Source organism: Colletotrichum orchidophilum (genome assembly GCF_001831195.1).
Source record: "Colletotrichum orchidophilum strain IMI 309357 chromosome Unknown Scaffold_15.1, whole genome shotgun sequence".
Classification (NCBI taxonomy): Eukaryota; Fungi; Ascomycota; class Sordariomycetes; order Glomerellales; family Glomerellaceae; genus Colletotrichum; species Colletotrichum orchidophilum.
Window position 1 is genome coordinate 41,155 of NW_019172971.1, and position 18,769 is coordinate 59,923.

Genomic DNA, 18,769 nt, shown 5'->3' on the forward strand with positions numbered 1-18,769 from the left:
TTGAGCCTGCCAGTTGGACCAGTGTCGCTGGCTGCAGTGCCGGGAGCCTTGATTCGCGTTCTTGGGCTGCTGGGACGCGACTCCAACGAAAAAAAGAGGGAGCATCACCACCACCACCAGACTTGTCGCCGCCGAGTCGAGCTCTCAACAAAGCAAACGACACACCGATTGCCCGAGGCTGTGATGGCCAACCCGCTCTTTTTAGAACCTCCACCCCTCGGACTGCTCTGACAAGGCCTACGTCTCTCCTAACAACCCATCACATGGGGGATCATAATGGCGTCCATTAAATCTTTGGGCCTGCACCAGCCGAGCGGCCTCCAACACGCAACGCACGAAGATGCCCCGCCATCGACGTACGCCTGGGAGATATCGACCGATCCTGATCACAGCGAGTACGACGACACGACCGAGGTCGAAGATGAGCTGTTGGTTACCAAGAACTGCGTCGTTTGGAGTCGCGGGGGCGTCTTTCGCAAGTCGTACAAGTTCGACCTGGAAAAAGAGCCCGTCACCCAGGCTCTGCTCGCGTCGTTTCCTACCTCCGACCACAGCAAAAAGAGCGCTTCGAAGAGGAAATCCCTCGACCCGCCGACCGAGCCCCGTCGTCTATCTCGAGCCTTGGTCGTCTTCCTACGCACACAAGCCCATATCTACTTCCTCTCCGGCACGAGCCATGTCGTCCACATGCCTTTCGAGGTCGAGGCCGCCTGCGCTGCGCCTCAGGGTGTCATTATCCAGCGCAAGCAGCGAGGCGATACCACCGCGCCTGTCTCCCTCAAGTTCCCAAAAGTACCGCCGAACTCCTTCGTCTCCTCTCAGATTACCGTCACTTCACCTCAAAGCTCCCAACATACCGTCTTCTCCGTAGAGGGCCTGAACAAGCCCAAGTCGCTGCCGTTGAGGCTAAGCTCGACCCTCGGCAACATGTGGGAGGGTCCTTTGGAACAACCAGACTCTCATTGGCCCCGCCTGGTGTGCCTGCTAGATCCCTTGCAAGAGTTGGGACTCATCGTCGCTCGTCCAGATGATGCCGCCCGAGACAAGAGGAGGAAGAGTACGCCAAGAGCGCCATGCTTTCTGGATCCCGCAGAAGAGATCTTGCACATGGAGGAGATCAAGCATCCAGGTGCACCCAACACCAAGAACGCCGAGCCGCTCATTCTCGCCGTAACCATCAACCGAGAAGCCAGCACATACGCAGTGTGGAGAGTGACATATGTCAAGAACGAGGACCCCTTCATCGGCCGCCTTAAGAAGGACAAGAGCCGGGCAGAGCGTCGCCGTAGCTCCATGCAGCCGCATTTCGCCGCGAGTGGTGCCTCGACGCCAGTTCAGACAAATTTTCGGGAGAGCTTCGGTGCGCCTTTGCCTGGGAAACGATCCAGAAAAAGTGAAAAGATCGAAAAACCAGACAGAGTTGAGAAGCCGCTGGACTTGGTTTCCTCTTTCGACCTGGACAAGGAATCCGGCGCCAATCGGAGGCAGTCGCGGCGAGTGAGTTCGATGTTGGCTCGCGCCGATCTCTCCGCTTCTCAAGAACGCTCCGTCTTCTCTGAGCAGCCCTTGGCTGGCCCTGCACATGGCGGATCCAAGCGAATCGAGTCTTATGGTAGTCAGGGGCCTAGACTAAGTGGCGGCTTCAGCTCCTTCAACCACAATCAGACCATCCATCCGAGTCTCGGCAGCCTGCTAGAGGCTCCAATCGACGGCGTATTAGAAGAACTGCGGGCCGGTGGTGATTTCGAGGGTTTTCACAACATGGGCCTCGATGACCACGTCTTCGATGGTCTTTCCCAAGAGATGATGTTCACAAAGATCCAGTCCATTTCGTTGGACAACTCTAACGTGCGGTATTCCTTATCCAAACAGCCTGCTCGTGAGAATTGCAAGGTCTTCATCCTGACTGCGCCGCAATTCGCCGTAGACGATCCTCTTCGCGGTGAGCTGCTTGTAGGAATCCAAGACTCTCTCGACAAGAGACTGCAGCTCCTCACAATCGACCTCCAACGAGGGCCGCGGTTTCTTGTTCCACCTAAACCGGGCAAAAGCTCAACCTCATCAGAAGACCCCGTCAGGTTAGCTTGCGGCGCCCTTCGGCGAGCTCATCATGTTGTGGACTCTTGCAAAGTGACTGACGGCGACATCTCGGTTATCCTCATCCTGTCTGAAGGGCATGAGGGTCGCAGGGAACTCAGTATACAGGCGCCATGGAGTCAAATCACACCCATCAACCTGCCTCCAATGTCGCTGGAAAACGTGAGAAGTTTGCATTATCGCGGTCGAGTTGTCGACAGGGACGTCCGGCATCGCAAGTCTGAGAACATTGAAGTCGCTAACGGCAATGTCGGAGCGCTCAAATACTCCAAAGCGAGGGGTATCGTTGATATGGTTGATGGTGAGAACAGGCACCATCAGATTCAAATTCAGCTTCAACCTCGGAATCACCAGGTGCGGAAAGTGCTCGATGCTTGTCGGAGCATTCTTCCCGCATCTCACGCGGAGAAGATGTTTCCTGGCTGGTGGCATATCATGATATGGTTGAAGAGCGAAGAGATCGAAGTCGCTGATGCTGAGTGGTCAGCACTGGTGATTCAGCTTCTGTCCATCTATCTCGCGTTGGGGAAGATCAGCACTGCACAAGAATCTCTCACGAAACCTTCGAGAGGTAAAAGGCGACCCCAATCTGGCTCATTCGGGTCAATACAGGACATCGAGGACTGGAACACTCTGCACTTATACGAAACTCCTAATGCTTTGGGCTGCCCAAGTTGGCAGCAGACAAGGGGCTGGGATTGGACCCTCGGTGAAGATGGCAGTGAAGATTTTGACAGTTCGCCCAATCCTGGTCTTAGAGATACCAGGTTCATGTCTACTCACATCCAGTACGCCAAGGGATATTTGGCGTCCCCGCTTGGCGAGAAGGCCGTCGGCGCCAATGGATACCTGCCAACTGGGCAACAACGCAGCGCAGAGAACCGTGGTAATGCCGCCTGGAACGTATTCGTAGCCCTCCATCTTCTCCTTGAGGAACAAAAGTTGGAGATCATGACACCCGAATATGCCTTCCCGGGGACGGCGCCACTTCGAGTGATCATGTGTCAAATCGCCCGTTGGCTGGGATGGTACGACTTTGTTGCAGTGTATGAGCTGGGAATTCAAGAAGAATTGGAGTCTCGCTATGATACAGGTCAGCAAGTCACTGTTGGAGAATATGATGAGGTGCTAACAACCAAAACAGAGCTCCGCCTCGAAGTCCCTCTTACGCAACCCTCAGGTGTTGACTTTGACATCTTTCACTGGATACAGACTTGTCTTTCTGCCGGTCAATACCACCCTTATCTTACACTAGCTAACCTTTATCACTCCCAAAACATGAAGGCGGATCAAGAGCATCTCGAGGATTCCAGATGGGCCTCCATCACGCCAAGGACGCTGATGTTCAAGAGGCTCTTTGAGAAGCTCACACCAAAAAGCAGTGCCGCCGACATGGTCGAAGCCATGCACGCTGCGGGCATTAGCAATCGGGTTCTCGAAACCCTTCCAGAGGCCGTACTTGCACCGCTGAAAGACTCAATCGCTAGATGTCAAGCTCGGCCGCCTGCTTCATGGCCCAAGGACTTGTTGGAGCTCGTCAACCGGGGCGATATCAGTATGGTTCTGGAACCGATTAAAAAATTGCAGAAGAGCGGCGCCAACATTCTTGTCAGTATTTCCGCAAGACTCCTTATTGATATACTGTACTGACCAGTTACAGACACCGACGCATAATGCGTCATGGGACTACCAAACTATCTGTCACAGTGTCGATGAGTACAACAACATTGGCTACGACGAAGGAGAGGGCACTGAGCGACAAGCTGTTATACGAGCGTTATTTAAAGAGGACCGTCGCCTCAACGAGGCCCAGAATCTTCTCTCAACTCACAGAGCTCGTGTTGTCCGCCTTGAGGCCGACGCGGCGTGGTCGGAGAGTGAATACCTCGAAAGACAAAAGGAACTTGTGTCCAGAATAGCTACGGGCACTCTGGCCATTCCTGCAGGTCGAGCGCTCTTGTATTACAGCTTACGATACCCGCTGTTGACGCAGAAATTCCACGTGTCCGGGTTCAACCTCAACTGTGTCGTCCGTCCGACAAATGTCACCGTCGGAGTCGACAAGGCGCTTTTCACTGAAGAAAAAGTCTGCTGGGGATTCTTCCACCAGGGTGTGGCGGCCGGACTTGCCATTTCTCCGGAAGCCAAAGGTATCGACACGTCTTGGATCTTGTACAATAAGCCTGGCCACGACCTCAGCAATCGACACGCAGGCTTTCTGCTCGCCCTGGGCCTGAATGGACACCTCAAGGGAATAGCAAAATGGGTTGCTTTCAAGTACCTCACTCCGAAACACACCATGACCTCGGTCGGTCTCTTGTTGGGTCTGGCTGCATCTTATATGGGCACCATGGATTCGCTCATCACTCGTCTCCTTTCGGTGCATGTTACTCGCATGCTGCCCCGAGGCGCTGCAGAGCTGAATCTACCCCCCTTAACCCAGACTACAGGTATCATGGGCATCGGTCTTCTCTATTGCAACAGTCAACACAGACGCATGAGCGAGATCATGATGTCTGAGATTGAACACATGGATGAGGAAGACGAAGATGAGCCCCTTCGAAGCGAGTGTTACCGGCTTGCCGCTGGCTTCTCCCTTGGCCTCATCAATCTCGGCAAGGGGAATGATCTCCGTGGGCTGCACGACTTGAGGCTCACGGAAAGCCTCATCACCATAGCTACAGCCACAAAGAAGGTCGAAATGGTACACGTTCTTGACCGAGCAGCAGCTGGCGCGGTCATGGCACTCGCCCTGATCTTCATGAAATCGGAGGACCACATCGTGGCCAGGAAGATTGATGTGCCAGAGTCCATCGTCCAATTCGACTATATACGGCCGGATATCCTGTTGCTGCGTACCGTCGCCAAGAACCTGATCATGTGGAACGAAATTCAACCAAAGTTTGAATGGATCTTGGAGAGCCTTCCCAAGGCGTACCGTGGCCGGTACAAGCTCGTCAATACCACCAAGCTGAAGAGTACCGACCTACCATTCTTCAGCATCATCACCGGAATCTGCTTCTCTATCGCGCTGCGTTATGCAGGCAGCGCGTCTACGAGGGTACGAGATCTCTTGATACACTACCTCGACCACTTTATCCGCATATCTCGAATTACCGCCACGCCGCGGCCACCTCCACACGACTATCCCATGTACGACGAGGAGCTCGCCCGATCCAACGCGCGCATGTGCCAGGACGTTCTCGCGCTCTCCGCCGCCATAGTCATGGCCGGCACTGGCGATCTTGTCGTGCTCCGTCGCCTTCGTCTGCTACACGGCCGCGATGATCCCGACACTCCTTACGGCTCTCACTTGGCCGCCCATCTGGCCATTGGATCTCTGTTCCTCGGGTGCGGAACCGCCACCTTTGGCACGAGCAACATGGCCATCGCCAGTCTGCTAATCGCATTCTATCCAATCTTCCCCACGTCAGTTATGGACAACCGCTCTCACCTCCAAGCCTTCCGCCACTTTTGGGTTCTTGCCACCGACCCTCGCTGCCTTGTCGCCAAGGACGTTGCGACGGGCCAGCCTATAACAGCCCCCATAGAGATCCGCAGAAAAACAACCGGAGCCGACAATGCAGAGGATGTTGTCGTCATCCGAAATACGCCCTGCCTCCTACCTCCCCTAGCCGACATTTCCAGCATTCGCACCGACGCGGGCCCAGCCTTCTGGGACCTCGAAATCGACTTTGAAAAGAACCCCTCGCTCGTCGACGCTTTTAAGCAGAATCAAAGCCTCTACCTCCGCCGGCGTCCCGCGCAAGAAGCCCCCTTCACGTCGACGCTTCGTGCGCTCGGACGAGACGCGCTGGCCGACGTCACAGACAATGGGGCTCGCGATCCGATAGAATGGATCTTTGGCCTCGACGCCCTCCGCGACCTAACGTACGCTGAGCGCGCCACCGTCCTGGATCGAAGCACGAGCTCCGAGGGCGCAGCTAGCGAGACCTCGGGATCCGCGGTGGACGCTCGTCTCGTGCTGGAGCGGAGTATGGATGGGTCTTCGCGGGAGCGGCTTCTCGGACTGAAGATGCTTTTCGAGTGGGCGGATCGACGTGCGCAGCTTGATGGGGGCTCGTGGGCTAAGGGCAAGGCTGCCAGGGCTGGCGGCGGCGGCCGTGGCCGTGGCGGTAGTGGTGGACGTGCGGAGGGGGAGAAGAATCAGGAATGGTGGATGCGTGATAGTGTTGTTGAGGAGCTCAAGGGACGTGTGTTTATGGCTGGTCGCGAGGACGGGGCGGCGCAGAGTCTGCGAAGTCTTTGAGGTTGTGTCTGTGTGGTAAAAGAGAGAGAGAGAGAGAGAGAGCATGGGTTAGATTATCGTTATGAAGAAACGTCTCATGAACATGGAGTTGTATTTAGGTATCCCTCCTATTAATTCTCGACTTCTCCACCTTCTTTGCTTTGTTGGCTTGTGATGCTGTTTAATTCTTGTTGATGCTACGTGCCTAGTAGATTTATCAAACATCAGACTACACAGGAGAAGGACTTGACAAGGCTAGATGTCGGACCTAGAAGAATGGCATGGTGCATACATAATATGGTGTCGACGTGGTATCCTCATGGCATTGGAATGATGTTTGGAATCCCCTTGCCAGCACAGTCAAGGATTGAGGCTGGGGGATTTAACATGGTCCACGTCTTTCCTTGCTTCCGCTTTCCTCCTCTCAATATATCTTGTGAATCCTGCCAGTCTTTCGCATCAGTCAAAACTTTCATGGTAGTCGCCCAGAAGCCAACTTAAACCTCCGCTTCAGGGACCATATCAATCACGTAGAGAAAATACAGCATTGATTTTTTTTTAAAAAAGTGGTAACATTTCAATAAAAGCGGTGGAATCTACTTCATCCCCCCTCCCCCTCTCTGTCTCCCCCTTCTCTCTGGCCTCTTTCCCTGACTTCATCTTCACCAGTCCGTGTTGTGGAGAGGGGGGGGATTCCAACCCCCCGGTTTTTTGCCCTGAACGCCGTGCCAATGCAAAAAGAAGCCTCGGGGATTTCTGTGTGTTGTATGTAATCATCAAAACCTCTTGATTCTTTTTTCTGAAAACCCCCCCCTCCTCCTACCGCACCACCACCCCAGCAACAAACACTTTTCCACCAAATTTTCGTCGCCATGGAAGGGGGGAAATTCCCACCCCCTCAGATGGGGGGAAGGAAGATTCTTTCTGGTGTCAAGTATTGGGTAGTGTAAGTTTATCGTATCATGTAAAAGAAACCAGGGTTTCTCCCCCTTCTTTCTTTTTGATCACCAAAAAAATTCCCATCTTTTGTGCGGTAATCGTCTTCATATGTGATTCGTGGCCCAAATTAAGCTAGCTTTCTGCTGCCCTCTCCGAAACCCCAGGACGTCTGCTGCCGCTGCGTCGACGATGCCAAATACTACTTGGAAACGGCGGCGGTGAGCACCTGGGTGCGGAAGAAGCCGCCCTTTGTCTTCTCAATGACCTGCTGGTAGACGTTGTTGGGCGGGTGATTCATGATGACGGTGCCCTCCTGGCTGTCAATCTTTGCGTCGAGGCGTGTCTCGCGGATGAGGTTGACGATCCACTTCTCGCCGTCGTCGGGGTTGAGGCCGAGCTTGGCGGACAGGTCGCGGATGTTCATGCGGGAGAAGATCTTGCAGTAGCTCTCGCAGATGAGGTGACGCGCGGCGTCGACAAAGGCGTCGGACGACGACATGAGGAAGAAGTCGGCACGGCAGACCTCCTCGGCCTTGTGAAGGGCCTCGCGGGCGGCGTTGAAGTCGTGGGCAACGTACAGGGCCGAGACGAACTCAGTAATGGGATCGGAGTACTCGTAGGCCTCCTGGCGGACGTAGCGGATAATATCCTTCATCTGCTTGGCCTGCAGGGAGGAGTTGCGGGAGCGCGAGCGACCGGTGATGACAGCGGCGATGAGGTAGCGCAGGACCCACGGGCAGGCGGTCTGGATGGTGTTGATGTAGGCGGCGGAGAAGAAGAGGTCCAAAATGGGCTCGCGGGCGGCCTCATGGTTGAAGAGGGGGAAGAGGGCCCAGTGGACCAGCATAGTGCGGTGGTCGAGCTGTGCGCGCGGGTTGTTGAAGAGCTTGCTGTCGATGCTCTCCTTGACCTTCATGATTTCCTCGACGGCGGAGTCCCAGTTGGTGGTGAGGATCTCGGAAGCGAGCTTACCCCATGTGGCCGAGGCGACGCGGTCATTGTCGGTAGACAGCACGCGGAACTGGTACAGCAGCTCGGCTGCCGCGCCATAGTTGCCGCAGCGGAACTGGAACTGGCCGAATTCGTACAGGGCGTTGACCATCTCGATAGTGACCTTTTGGTTTTCGTAAACGTTAGTATACGAGCCCCCCGTGAGATCCCTCAACGCTATCAAAGCCAAAGACACAGGCCACTTACATCGTGATCCTTCTTCAAGAATTCCAAGTTGGCAACCTTGTCGCTGCGGAGGGCGCCGACGACGTCCTCGCGGGTCAACAGCTCTGAGATCTTGGCCGTGTCCTGCTCGTACTTCTCGAGCTGCGCGATAACCTCGTTGCGCTTCTTGGCGTACTCGGCGGGCGCCTCGGCGCCGCCATTGAGGTCCTGGTACAGCTGGGCGACGTAGTCGGCCATGTTGGTGTCCTCGAGCAGCTTGATCTTGCCGGCCAGGATCTTGCGGGCCTTGTCGTCGTCACCCTTCTCCTCGGCGCGGCCGGCCTCGAACTCGATCAGCGGGAAGACGAGGTGGCGGGACAGCTGCGACGCGAGCTTGGGCAGGATGCTCTCTTCGCCGAGGGCGGCGTAGACTTCCTCCATGTTGGGCGAGTGTATTTTTCGGGGTGGGTTCGTAGTGTGGGTTGTATTGTCGGTCAGAGAGCGTTGGACCTTTCAGAGTTGGATGCTACCGGATCGTGAAAATCCAAGTATGGAGTCGTCGCCTGAGGGGAGTAGGACGAGGAGGGGGGGTGTGGTGTCGTCGGCCGTCCGGTTCGGGGTCTGCGCGATCGTCTTTTGCTCAATCTTTTCCTTCCGCTGAGGGGCAGAAAGAGTTTTGGGCATTTTCGCCAAAGGGCAGGTTTGGTGGGGGGCTTCGTCCCGGGGTTTTCCCGTTCCCGCCGCAAGGGTAGGCACCTAGGCACTTACCTAAACCACCTCTGGGAGGACAGCTATGGTGGTCGCTTACATAAGAGCATCTGCATCTCTTCAAAATTGTGGGGGTGGTGAGTTCAACGTCGAGTGCACGGTCCCTTGACACGCCAAAGTTGATCCGAGCTTCAACCGGCGCGAATCCCTTCACGAGCGGAAACCTCTGTACCAGATCTCCGTCACTGCTAGGATCCAGCCAACGGAGCCCTGCCCGACCCAAAGCCTCTTCCACCCCTTTTTGTGGCCTTCAACAATACCAGTGATTCGATCTTTCCGCATCAATCTTCAAAATGCGCTCAGCAACCAGCAGCGCCGCCCTCGCCAGGCCCCAGCTTCAACTCACCTCCCTCCTGACGCCGAGAACATCCGCTTTCCTCCCGTCAATACGCTTCTCCTCAACATCCGCCGCCGCCACCGCCGAGACGACGACGACGCCACCGACGAGAACTACAGCCAGACCATACCTCATATCACCCACCCCTTCGAACCATTTCCCCGTTTACGCGCGAACAAAGGCCGCCGGCTCATCCAAGTTCACCATTATCAAGAAGATTGAGGGAAACAAAAAGGCCTTTGCCCAGGACCTCGCCCGCGAGGCGGGTTTCGCTGAAGACGATATCAAGCTGAACCCCGTGACGGGACAAGTTCAGATCAAGGTACGTCGGAGCCCTTTTCCCTACTCTGTAGCTAGAGATTACACGGAGACAAAGCCTTGAGGATCCCAGCTCCCCTGGCTCTAGCTACTGTCTTTCCCCCTATCTAACAACATCTCAGGGCTTCCATGTAGAAAAGGTCAAAGAGTGGCTGACCAGCGCATTGGGTAAACCTTCCATAAAGGCGTAAATACTGGGAAACTCGGGATGCGGTTCTCTGCCCATCGAGGCCGAGTTGTACAATCACGAAATGTATCATACCACCTACCTGGACCAGGAACGGTCACTTGGCCGACGTTCTATTCTGAGGGCACGGACTGAAATGTTTGGTACAATACCGCGCCATTCATTTACACATGTGGCAATGTACTACTAGCTCTCAAGAGAGCATAGGTTCACTAAGGACTCTTCGCACATGTCATATCCAAAGCGTTGTGACCAACAAGATTCAATGGAGAAAACCCATGCCGAAGCCTTACAGCCACAAAATCGAGATCCTCACATGTCACGTCTTTGGTACCAGTTGCGTTTAAATATGATCTTTGAGGTATTCTTGCATTTCCGCGTCATTTATACACCTATGAAAGACGGCCCATTGACCAAGCAGCCTGGCTCCATGCTCCCAGTAAAATCCCGTCAACTCGCCAAAAGTCTTTTTGGTTACAACACTTGTACAATCCGCGCCATGTATAACTTTACACGCCTCTTCAGGTGCAGATACCCAGCTTCGGTCTATTCTTCGGCCCATCGTCAAGTCCGCCCGGTAAAGAAACCCTCACTTTGGATCTTTCTTTTAATCAACTCCTACTTTAATCCATACATGCCAAAGTCATAGCGATGCCTATGACTCCAGCGAGGCATACGCAGCAAGATTTCTCATCACCCCGTCCTTTGTCCATTCGGGGGATCGCATCAGCATCATCTTGAAAAGGCTTTCTTCGGACGGCAATGAGTCCGCGGGGACTAACGAGTTGGGGTCGTTGGGATCCCGTGCCTTCTCTGCCAACCTCCGAAGGGTTGAGATGCCAGAAGTTGCGATGTAAACCAGCCCAGTGTCTCGGCCTGCGGGGTCACCTTGACCACTCCGCGTTTGCCATGGCTGCTCGAATTGAGCCCCAAGCACTTGTACAAAGTGGTAAAGAGATTGAGCGAACCCATTGCCACTAGATAACCATGATTTCGCAACCCCTGTCTCATATCCGGGTGCGAGAGATGCGATGATATCTGTAGCCAGGAGACCCTGCATCAGCCAAGGCTTCCGGTCTTCAACGAGCCTGAAGAACTTTTCAGGAACCTCGATGTGCGCGACGATGGATTCTGGTGACTGGATGGGTATGACCGTGGTAGCCAGAGCAAATGAGCGCGTCAACAAGTCGTATGGCGGACTACTGTTGGCTTCCATGGCAAAGAGCGTCTTGTAATGCGTCCTATTCGGCTCGTCACGAGCCAGGAACCTAGCCAGCGCATCAACGGCGTGGAAAGTGTATGTATGAACCCCAGGTTGGTAGGGTGGGAAGTAGAGCTTATTGTCCACGACGGCCGGTCCAGGTGCTGGTGCGAATGCTAACAGAAAGTGCAAAAGACACAGGGCCTGCTCACGGCCAGGAATCTCGACTGCGCCTGCAATGTTGGAGAGGAGGATGATGGCGTCTTTCATAAACTCCAGAGTGTTTGCACTTGTCCGGAACAACATGGTCCTCGTGCCAAGGTATCTTATAACGGCGCAGAGGAACTTGATGACCAGCTCGTCGCCGAGGACCAGGTGGTTCTCGTTTGAAGCTTCTGGGAAGGAAAGATTGCGTAGAATAGTGATGACGCAGGAAAATCGGTCGACAGCACGGTCAAGTTCGTACTCGGGGGATCCGAACTTGGGCAGCTCCTTCACGCCCATTTTATCGGTCCAGCAGGCACGAGCTACGTCCTCGTAGGGAGTCAGCTGAATGTCTGAGGAGGCCTCTTCCGTGTTTTCGACAAGCAAGTCCAACTGGTCCTCGGCACATTCCAGCAGTGCTTCAATGAGCTCTTCGCAATACTTGAGGTGAATATGCAAGGCCTGGTGTTGGGTGGCAGTGACAGTGGCGAGGGTGTCAAGAGCAAGCCGTATTTCGCCGTGGATTCCAGACTCCAAGCTTCGTGTGAGAGCATGCAAATCTACATATCCAAGTTCGTATTGTGGTGGAATGTCGGGCTTCAAGCCCTGGAGCTCCAGGCCCTTCAGATCGAAAGCACGGATGTTGATACCGCCATAGGTCTCCAGAGGGCGAGCGCTGGGCGTGTACTCGTCCGATTCTTGGGCTAGCCGCAACATACGAGGCTTGATTGAAGCTGCCATGGGGTTTTGGTCCAGTCCAGGAGGCGCCGGCATGGGTAGTCCCCCACCCTTGACGGACGCCGGAGAAGCTGCAGGAAAGCCTTGAGGATGGCCCGGGGTCGGCTCTACACTGCGAGACAAGCTGTTCCGAGCATGACCTTGCTGCGCACTCGCTGGCGTATGTGGCCCCGGAGCTTGAGGTGTTTGAAAACCGTTCACGGACGGAGGCTGGCCACTGAAAGACCCTTGCTTAACGGGAGTTTGGGCTTGAGGCGGCAGTGGCTGTTGGCCAGGCTGCATCATTTGCTGCTGCTGGGGTGGCATCGGCCCTTGCGGAGACATCTGCTTTGTGGGTGTTGTCTGAGGCTGAGCCCCAGGGGGCATTGGCTGATTTGGCATGGCTTGCTGCTGCTGCTGTTGTTGCATCATGCGTTGCCGACTTTGCTGCGCAACCCACGCCTCCTCAAACCTGAGCAGATTCCTTTCGTATATCTCTTTCAACACCTGAGGCGCTTGAGGGATCTGGCCCGGGTGAAATCCAATGTTGTTGGAAACGTGAGGCCACTGATTACTAGCGGTTGTAGGCTTGTAACCCCCTTTGCTTTGCACGGCTTGGAATAATGTCAAGAGATTGACGGGCCGGTTGCCGATGACCGGATTCGCGTCGAGCTGTTGGCCCTTGGCGGTCATGAAAGTGGTCAGGCTCTTCATGAACTGCTCTGGATCAGTTCGAGGCATCTGTCGCTGCTGGGGTTGGGGTCTCATGCCGCCCGGGGGCATTTGGCCGTTGGGCATCTGCATGGGTTGCTTCGGCATCATCCCACGCCCTTGCGCCATGTTCTGAGCCTGCATCTGGGCAGCCATTTGCATGTTTTGCATATTTTGCATATTCTGCATTCCCTGCATCGTCCCTTGTTGCAACTGTTTCTGCAGACGCGCCTGGTAAGCTGCCATCTGTTGGTGTTCCATGGCATTCCGCGGTTGCATGTTGGGGGGTAACATCTGGTTCGGCATCTGACCCATTTGCTGGGGCATCTGTCCCATCTGCTGAGGCATCATGCCAGAGCCCGCCATCGCATTCGGGTTAGGGGAGGGTCGCGCGGGGGAGGGCGAAGGGTTGAAGTTTGGGTTATAGCCCTGTGGCATATTGGGCATGTTTTGCTGCATAAAGTGGTTGGGTTGTGGTGTGCTGTGTTCGGAGGGGTTTGGTGATGCTTGAGGCGCAAATTGTTGCGCACCGGGTGAGAACGGGTGTGGTGACGCCGTCGCGACCCGCTGCGGCACGCTTCCAGGTCGTAACTGGTTAGCCATGATGGGTGATGGTGTCGCGTTCGCAGAGCCGTTGGCTTGGAGATGGGGATACGGCGAGGGTTGACCTTGCGCCTGTTGGGGCATACCGGGTTGGTAGCCCGGGAAGGTCTGGGGCGTTTCGGAGCGCGAAGTCGGCAACATGCCGGGATTTTGTCGCGGTGAGCCGGCGAGGCTGTCTTCGCGAGGGCGAGGTCGTTTCGATGGAATAACGGGGTTTGTTTGATAGGCGGGATTCTGGAAGGATGACGGAGAGGCGTTGCGCATTTGGCCATTTTGCATGGCAGCCATCTGCTGTTGCTGCTGAACCTGTTGTTGCTGGGCCTGCTGGGCTTGTTGAGGATTGGCAAACTGGGCCGGATTGAAATGGGCAGGGCTGCCCATGAAGGCGGAGGGGTCCATCATGGCTCCGGCCGCGTTGGGATCGTTCATGTGTGGGAAGCCGTTGCCATTGTGGTTGGGGACCGCGGCCTCGTTCATCCAGGTGCTCATGGTTGAGGTCGGCTCGCGCGACCCATCGAGCGATTACTGGGAAAATCAGCGACTGCAGCGAAATAAGCCAAGGGCCATTGAAATGGAGCAGCAAATTGATGAGATGGGGAGTGACACGGCAGCGGCTTGTCGCGATGCAGACTTGTCGCGCGTCGCGGTTGTGTGTGGTGGATTGGACGTGGTGCGTGGTGCGTGGTGCGTGGTGGTGCTGGGGGAAACGAGCGAGCGGACGAGTCGCAGGTGTTTGGGAAATCAGCAGTGGAGCCAGCCGCTTTTGGCTGAGGTGCGCTAGGCTGGGCACGACTGGCGCCGGTTTGGGGGGGACAGCCCGGTCCTTTCCTCAGTAGGGGCCTGAGTCGACCACGAGTGACTGCAGTCTGTGGCAGCTGGTTGGGCCTTTGGGGTGAGGCTGGAGTGGAGAGACTGTGAAGGGACTGCGAAGGAAGGCGGCGGCGCCCAGGGAAGGCAAAGGGGGAAAAAAAAATTCTGGGCAAGGCAGAGGGAGCATGAGTCGAGAAACGCAACACAGCCAAGCCAAGAGCGACCCCGAGATCCATGAGACAGACGAAGAAGAGGAAGCGTCTTGTAAGCTTAGATTAATCGCAAGTGACTAGCCAGATACGGGCTGGGAAGCGCGCAAGGAACACAAGGTAAGGTAGTAGCAAAAGGGGGAAAAGGGCCAAAAAAAAAAAAGGCAGAGGCGATGCGAAACATGCAGAGTGCCCAGGATCGCGAACTCGCACAACCACAGGCATCGGCAACCACGTCGGCAGGTACCAAACCATCAAAAAGGAGATCTCATCGCATCAAATAAAGGTCACGAGATGATCGAAACAGGACTTACAACTCTATCGGCGGCCCGGGGTGATCGGGATGGGGGTGCGAGGATTGGGAAAGGGGAAAAAAGGGTACGACTTTCGGGGCGGCGGCGGAGGGAGGCAGTACAGCTTCGGGTCGGGGCAGACCAGGACAGACAGCAGAACAAGCAGAAAGCCTCAAAGCAAAAGCGATGGGGGGTGGCAAGCGGCCAGCGACAGTACAACAGAAAGGCTGAGAAGAGAATGAGAGAGATAGAGAGGCGACTGGTCTTACCTAAGAGATGCTGCTCAAAAAGCGACGACAGAAAGCAGCTTTGTTGGCGGCGGCGGCGTCCCGAATCAGAGGCAGACTGCTGCAGCTTGGAACACTGATGAGCTGGGAGTCGTGGTTTGGAAAGGGAGTGTGGATGAACTGCAAACTGTGGAACTGTGAACTGAGCTGCGAATGCGAGCGAGTGAGAGTGTCCTGTCCGTCCTCCTGGTGCTGCCGTGTCTGTCAAGTCCCAGTCTCGTCAAACAAGCAAAGAGTCGGGGGGGCTGTGCTGGTGCTCCGTTGGTTTCATCCGCCGACGCGATTCTCTTCCATTCATGGACTAGCGCGATTTGAACTCGGTGGAACCCTTGGTCCGGAGTCTGCCGAGGAGCCAATTAGACGCTTCTGTTAAACAAAAGATCAGAAGTCAACGTCTTCTGTTAGTAAAGTCGAGTGTTTTCCCACCAGATACTACCAGATTGGTGTCCACCTCCTATCGTCTGTGTATTACTCTCACTCACTTCCCATGTCGCCCCACCTCGCTCGCCTCTGGCAGAAATGCTGCTCATCCTGCATCGGGCTCGCGAACTAAAGCCGTTGTTGTCGATGTCACACTCCTTCGTCGGGTGTCAACTTTCAGTGAGCATTTCGATGCCATGGTCCCCTAAATCATCTGCGCTGGTCCCCATCGCGAGTTGCCACTCACGGTGAACGTCTCTTTTCTCCCTGTGTGAGCCACCAATCCGAGATAGTGCCGTGCGGCCTTGTTCAAGTCCCGCCCTCCATTCACCATCGTTTCCAGCATCAGCAGAGCGGCAAGGGGAACTCGTCGTAGTTTCCTGCCTCCACGATACCTGTTCATAATCCTCGAAACTTGTTCCAAGACTTCTTGGCATTCAGAGATACCAGACCAGGGCTGGTGTTGCCTTCCTTCGCCTCCAACATCGCAATGGCGTTGGGTGGATCTCGAGTGCAATGGTTTCCGCTTGGAAAAGTGGCCACGTGATGATGTATAGACCAATGCCATAGGTTGATCAAAAACATAGGACTGTTGAGCTGTCCTGTCCTAGGCTTTTTTTTTTTTTTCGAAAGTCGGTATCGCCGTCCACGGGCAAGCTCGCCTCAACTGGACAGTCCGCTCAGATCGCCAGAGGATGAGATAGGAACAAGGGTCGGAAATGCTCGCCATTCGATAAGGGGCTAGCGACGGCATTCTGTGAACTCAGCAATATCAGATAGTAGGTAATGTTAGCTTCCCGGATGGGAAGACGATAGGTGAAGATCCGTCACACAAGAGAAAATGCGCTTACACCGTTAGGTGTTGCTGACGTCGTACAGGAATGTAATACCATGGAGACCAGATCGATAAATTGCAGGCCGGCGAGTACGGCGGTGCGTGAACGAAGAAACGAAGATGTGGCAGACCCAACGTGACCCGGTGCCAAGGCAGTCAAGGTTAGCAAGGCGTACTACGTCGCACGTCAATCTCTGACTGCGCGTGATTGTGAGTTTCCCTTTCACCACCACATCTGTAGGGGGTGTGAGAACTCGGCGGCGTCTGTTGTAAGTGGGGATGGCCTTGCCTCGTACAGATAGCAGAGAAAAGTCGAGGCTGCATGGATTGCTAACTGTAGGAAGCAAACAAGCTGAGGAAAGGAAAAAGTAGACGAATTGGCGCGCAATGTCAACGTTGTCGTTCGAGTAATAAATGGTGCATCCAGAGTAGGAACTGCCGCTGTCGTTCGTTGTCCATGGTTAATTGCTGCAGGATGCCCCGCCAGTGAAGCCCCAAAGAAGCTAATGCGGTAAAGGTGCATCCTTCCCAGTGACATGGCTCAGGTCGAAGCGGCCATCCATCCCCGTCCGAATCTCTCAACCCCGGCGCAAGTGGTGGTCGGGCAGCCATGGCTGCGGTCATCAGACTGGCCTCGTTACACGGTTGTCACTATGGACGACAGTGGCCTTGTTCATTGCCGCTCTTTGGCTAGTCGGCAGATGCAAGAAAAGAATTGCTCGACATTTGCGGCGGTCTCCAGTTGGCATTTACACAGTGGCAGACGAGGTATTGAAAATCTTGACTGACATGGTGCCACGGTAAGGTAGGTAGCGGTAGCGGTTGCGGTAGGGTCCAGGCTGCTCTCAGGGTTGTTTCGTCATTTCTTTGGCGGGATCCCATGTCTGGCGTGGTTTGGCCTGGCCCCGTGCCGGCCCCGTTACGGTCATGGCCCGCTTGGCTGGTCCTGGAAGACTTTTTGCTCGTGCCTGCGCTCGATAGTTTGCTGTTCTGTGTCGCGGCGGTGCTTGGGTTTTCGGGTCGATTGGGGTCCAAATTGTCCGGGTTTTCTCGCCATTTTTTGGCTTGATGTTTTTGCGGCCCGTCAAAAGGAGAAGGAGCTGTGTTGGCTACCTTACAGAATGAAGCCAGAAGACCTGGCCATTCATCGTAATCGCCGGGTTGGAGATTCTCGCCCACTCGGTCCAGATACGGCCAAGCACCCCGGTCGACCCCGTCCGTCGAGTGGCCCCAGACAGGCCATGACTGTTTCGACCCTTTGTGGGAGGGAGTCTGCCCTCTGCGTCCTTTGCTGAATCGGCATGCTTTTGGTGAGAGCGAGGCTTGCCCAAATTTCCCTCACTCGGTCGGATTCGCGTCCTTTTCGTTTTTCTGGCCAAGTCGGTCACTTTTTCGAGGTCGAATGTGCCGTTTTGCTGTGATTCGATCCAACTGTTAGGACTTACAAGACCCCGACGGTGGGAAAACGGTGGTGAAGGCTTAGGAGGGGCTACCGTTTCCAGATCAGCAAATGCCGGTATGAACGGCGTGAAGGGCCGCGAAAGAGCAGAAACGAAGACTGCAAAGAAGGGCCATGCCATTGAAATCAGACGATGGACAGCAGGAAGGGAAGCAGCAGAGAAGTGAGGGAAAGGTCAGAAGAGGAGGAAAGGGAACGGGGGCAGGTTGGGCGATTTATGTGAATAAAGTACATGACGGAGGTACCTCCCTGCTGGTGCTGGTGCTGGTGCTGGTCCTGGTTCTGGTTCTGTCCTGCCAGTGCGGTCCCATTACAGTGCTTGCTCGTCCCTGCCTCATAAAGTACATTAGTGCCGGACAGCTGCAAAGCGGCAGACCCCCCCTTCCCCCGACGACAAGAATGGCCCTTCCTGCCTCGCTGACCTTGGGGACGGTTGAATCTTGCTCTTCCACCCCATCCGTGACTCTTTCCTTTGCCTTTATAAATTGTGGCATCTTGACACCTGCTTAAGCCACGGTACCTAGTAAGGTAGCATGAGGTGGAAAGCGGGAATGAAGTTGGGCTGAGGAAGTTGCGGCCATGTCAAGCGGGTGCTGGGAGGAACGAGGAAGGAACGGTTACCTTTGTCCCGACTGAAAAGGCAATGGAAGGTGCCTGCCCTCCCAAGGAACAAGGAACTTCTACCTACCTAGTACCTACCTACCCAAGGTGAGGAAGGTAGGCTGCGCAAGATAAGGTGAGCGAAAGGGTAAGCAATAAGGTAAAGCTGGAAATACCCAACTGACTTTCCTCGAGTAAAAAGTGTCAACGCAAGGTAAAGAAAAGTTGTTCGTACCTTAGCCCTTCAGCTGCACCTTTCCCGTGGGAATGAGGTTGACGTCGAGCTGGGAGGGGGAGGGAGGGGGAAGGAAGCCTCGGAAATCAGCCACCATCACCTCCTCCCCCATTCTGATAGACGCCTCATCCGGTC

General features: G+C 55.1%; 6 protein-coding genes across 6 annotated transcripts; 2 read left to right on the forward strand and 4 right to left on the reverse strand.

Moving 5' to 3' along the window:
- Positions 1-276: 276 nt before the first annotated feature.
- Positions 277-6,367, forward strand: CORC01_02579 (uncharacterized protein; the record flags this gene model as incomplete). Its single annotated transcript, XM_022614229.1, has 2 exons — positions 277-3,705; positions 3,758-6,367. The coding sequence occupies 2 exons, from the start codon at positions 277-279 to the stop codon at positions 6,365-6,367; spliced, it is 6,039 nt and encodes a 2,012-aa protein (XP_022479142.1).
- Positions 6,368-7,484: 1,117 nt separating this feature from the next.
- CORC01_02580 (eukaryotic translation initiation factor 3 subunit E) lies at positions 7,485-8,881 on the reverse strand (the record flags this gene model as incomplete). Its single annotated transcript, XM_022614230.1, has 2 exons — positions 7,485-8,399; positions 8,483-8,881. The coding sequence occupies 2 exons, from the start codon at positions 8,879-8,881 to the stop codon at positions 7,485-7,487; spliced, it is 1,314 nt and encodes a 437-aa protein (XP_022479143.1).
- Positions 8,882-9,501: 620 nt separating this feature from the next.
- On the forward strand, positions 9,502-10,054 carry CORC01_02581 (uncharacterized protein; the record flags this gene model as incomplete). The annotated part of the gene is made up of 2 exons (XM_022614231.1): positions 9,502-9,867; positions 9,986-10,054. 2 exons carry the CDS (start codon positions 9,502-9,504, stop codon positions 10,052-10,054), a joined length of 435 nt encoding a protein of 144 aa, XP_022479144.1.
- Positions 10,055-10,705: 651 nt separating this feature from the next.
- Positions 10,706-13,975, reverse strand: CORC01_02582 (arid/bright DNA binding domain-containing protein; the record flags this gene model as incomplete). The annotated part of the gene is made up of 1 exon (XM_022614232.1): positions 10,706-13,975. The coding sequence occupies one exon, from the start codon at positions 13,973-13,975 to the stop codon at positions 10,706-10,708; it is 3,270 nt and encodes a 1,089-aa protein (XP_022479145.1).
- A 1,411-nt stretch (positions 13,976-15,386) lies between these two features.
- CORC01_02583 (uncharacterized protein) lies at positions 15,387-15,851 on the reverse strand (the record flags this gene model as incomplete). Its single annotated transcript, XM_022614233.1, has 3 exons — positions 15,387-15,451; positions 15,568-15,634; positions 15,753-15,851. 3 exons carry the CDS (start codon positions 15,849-15,851, stop codon positions 15,387-15,389), a joined length of 231 nt encoding a protein of 76 aa, XP_022479146.1.
- A 1,633-nt stretch (positions 15,852-17,484) lies between these two features.
- Positions 17,485-17,643, reverse strand: CORC01_02584 (uncharacterized protein; the record flags this gene model as incomplete). The annotated part of the gene is made up of 1 exon (XM_022614234.1): positions 17,485-17,643. The coding sequence occupies one exon, from the start codon at positions 17,641-17,643 to the stop codon at positions 17,485-17,487; it is 159 nt and encodes a 52-aa protein (XP_022479147.1).
- Between the last annotated feature and the right edge of the window lie 1,126 nt (positions 17,644-18,769).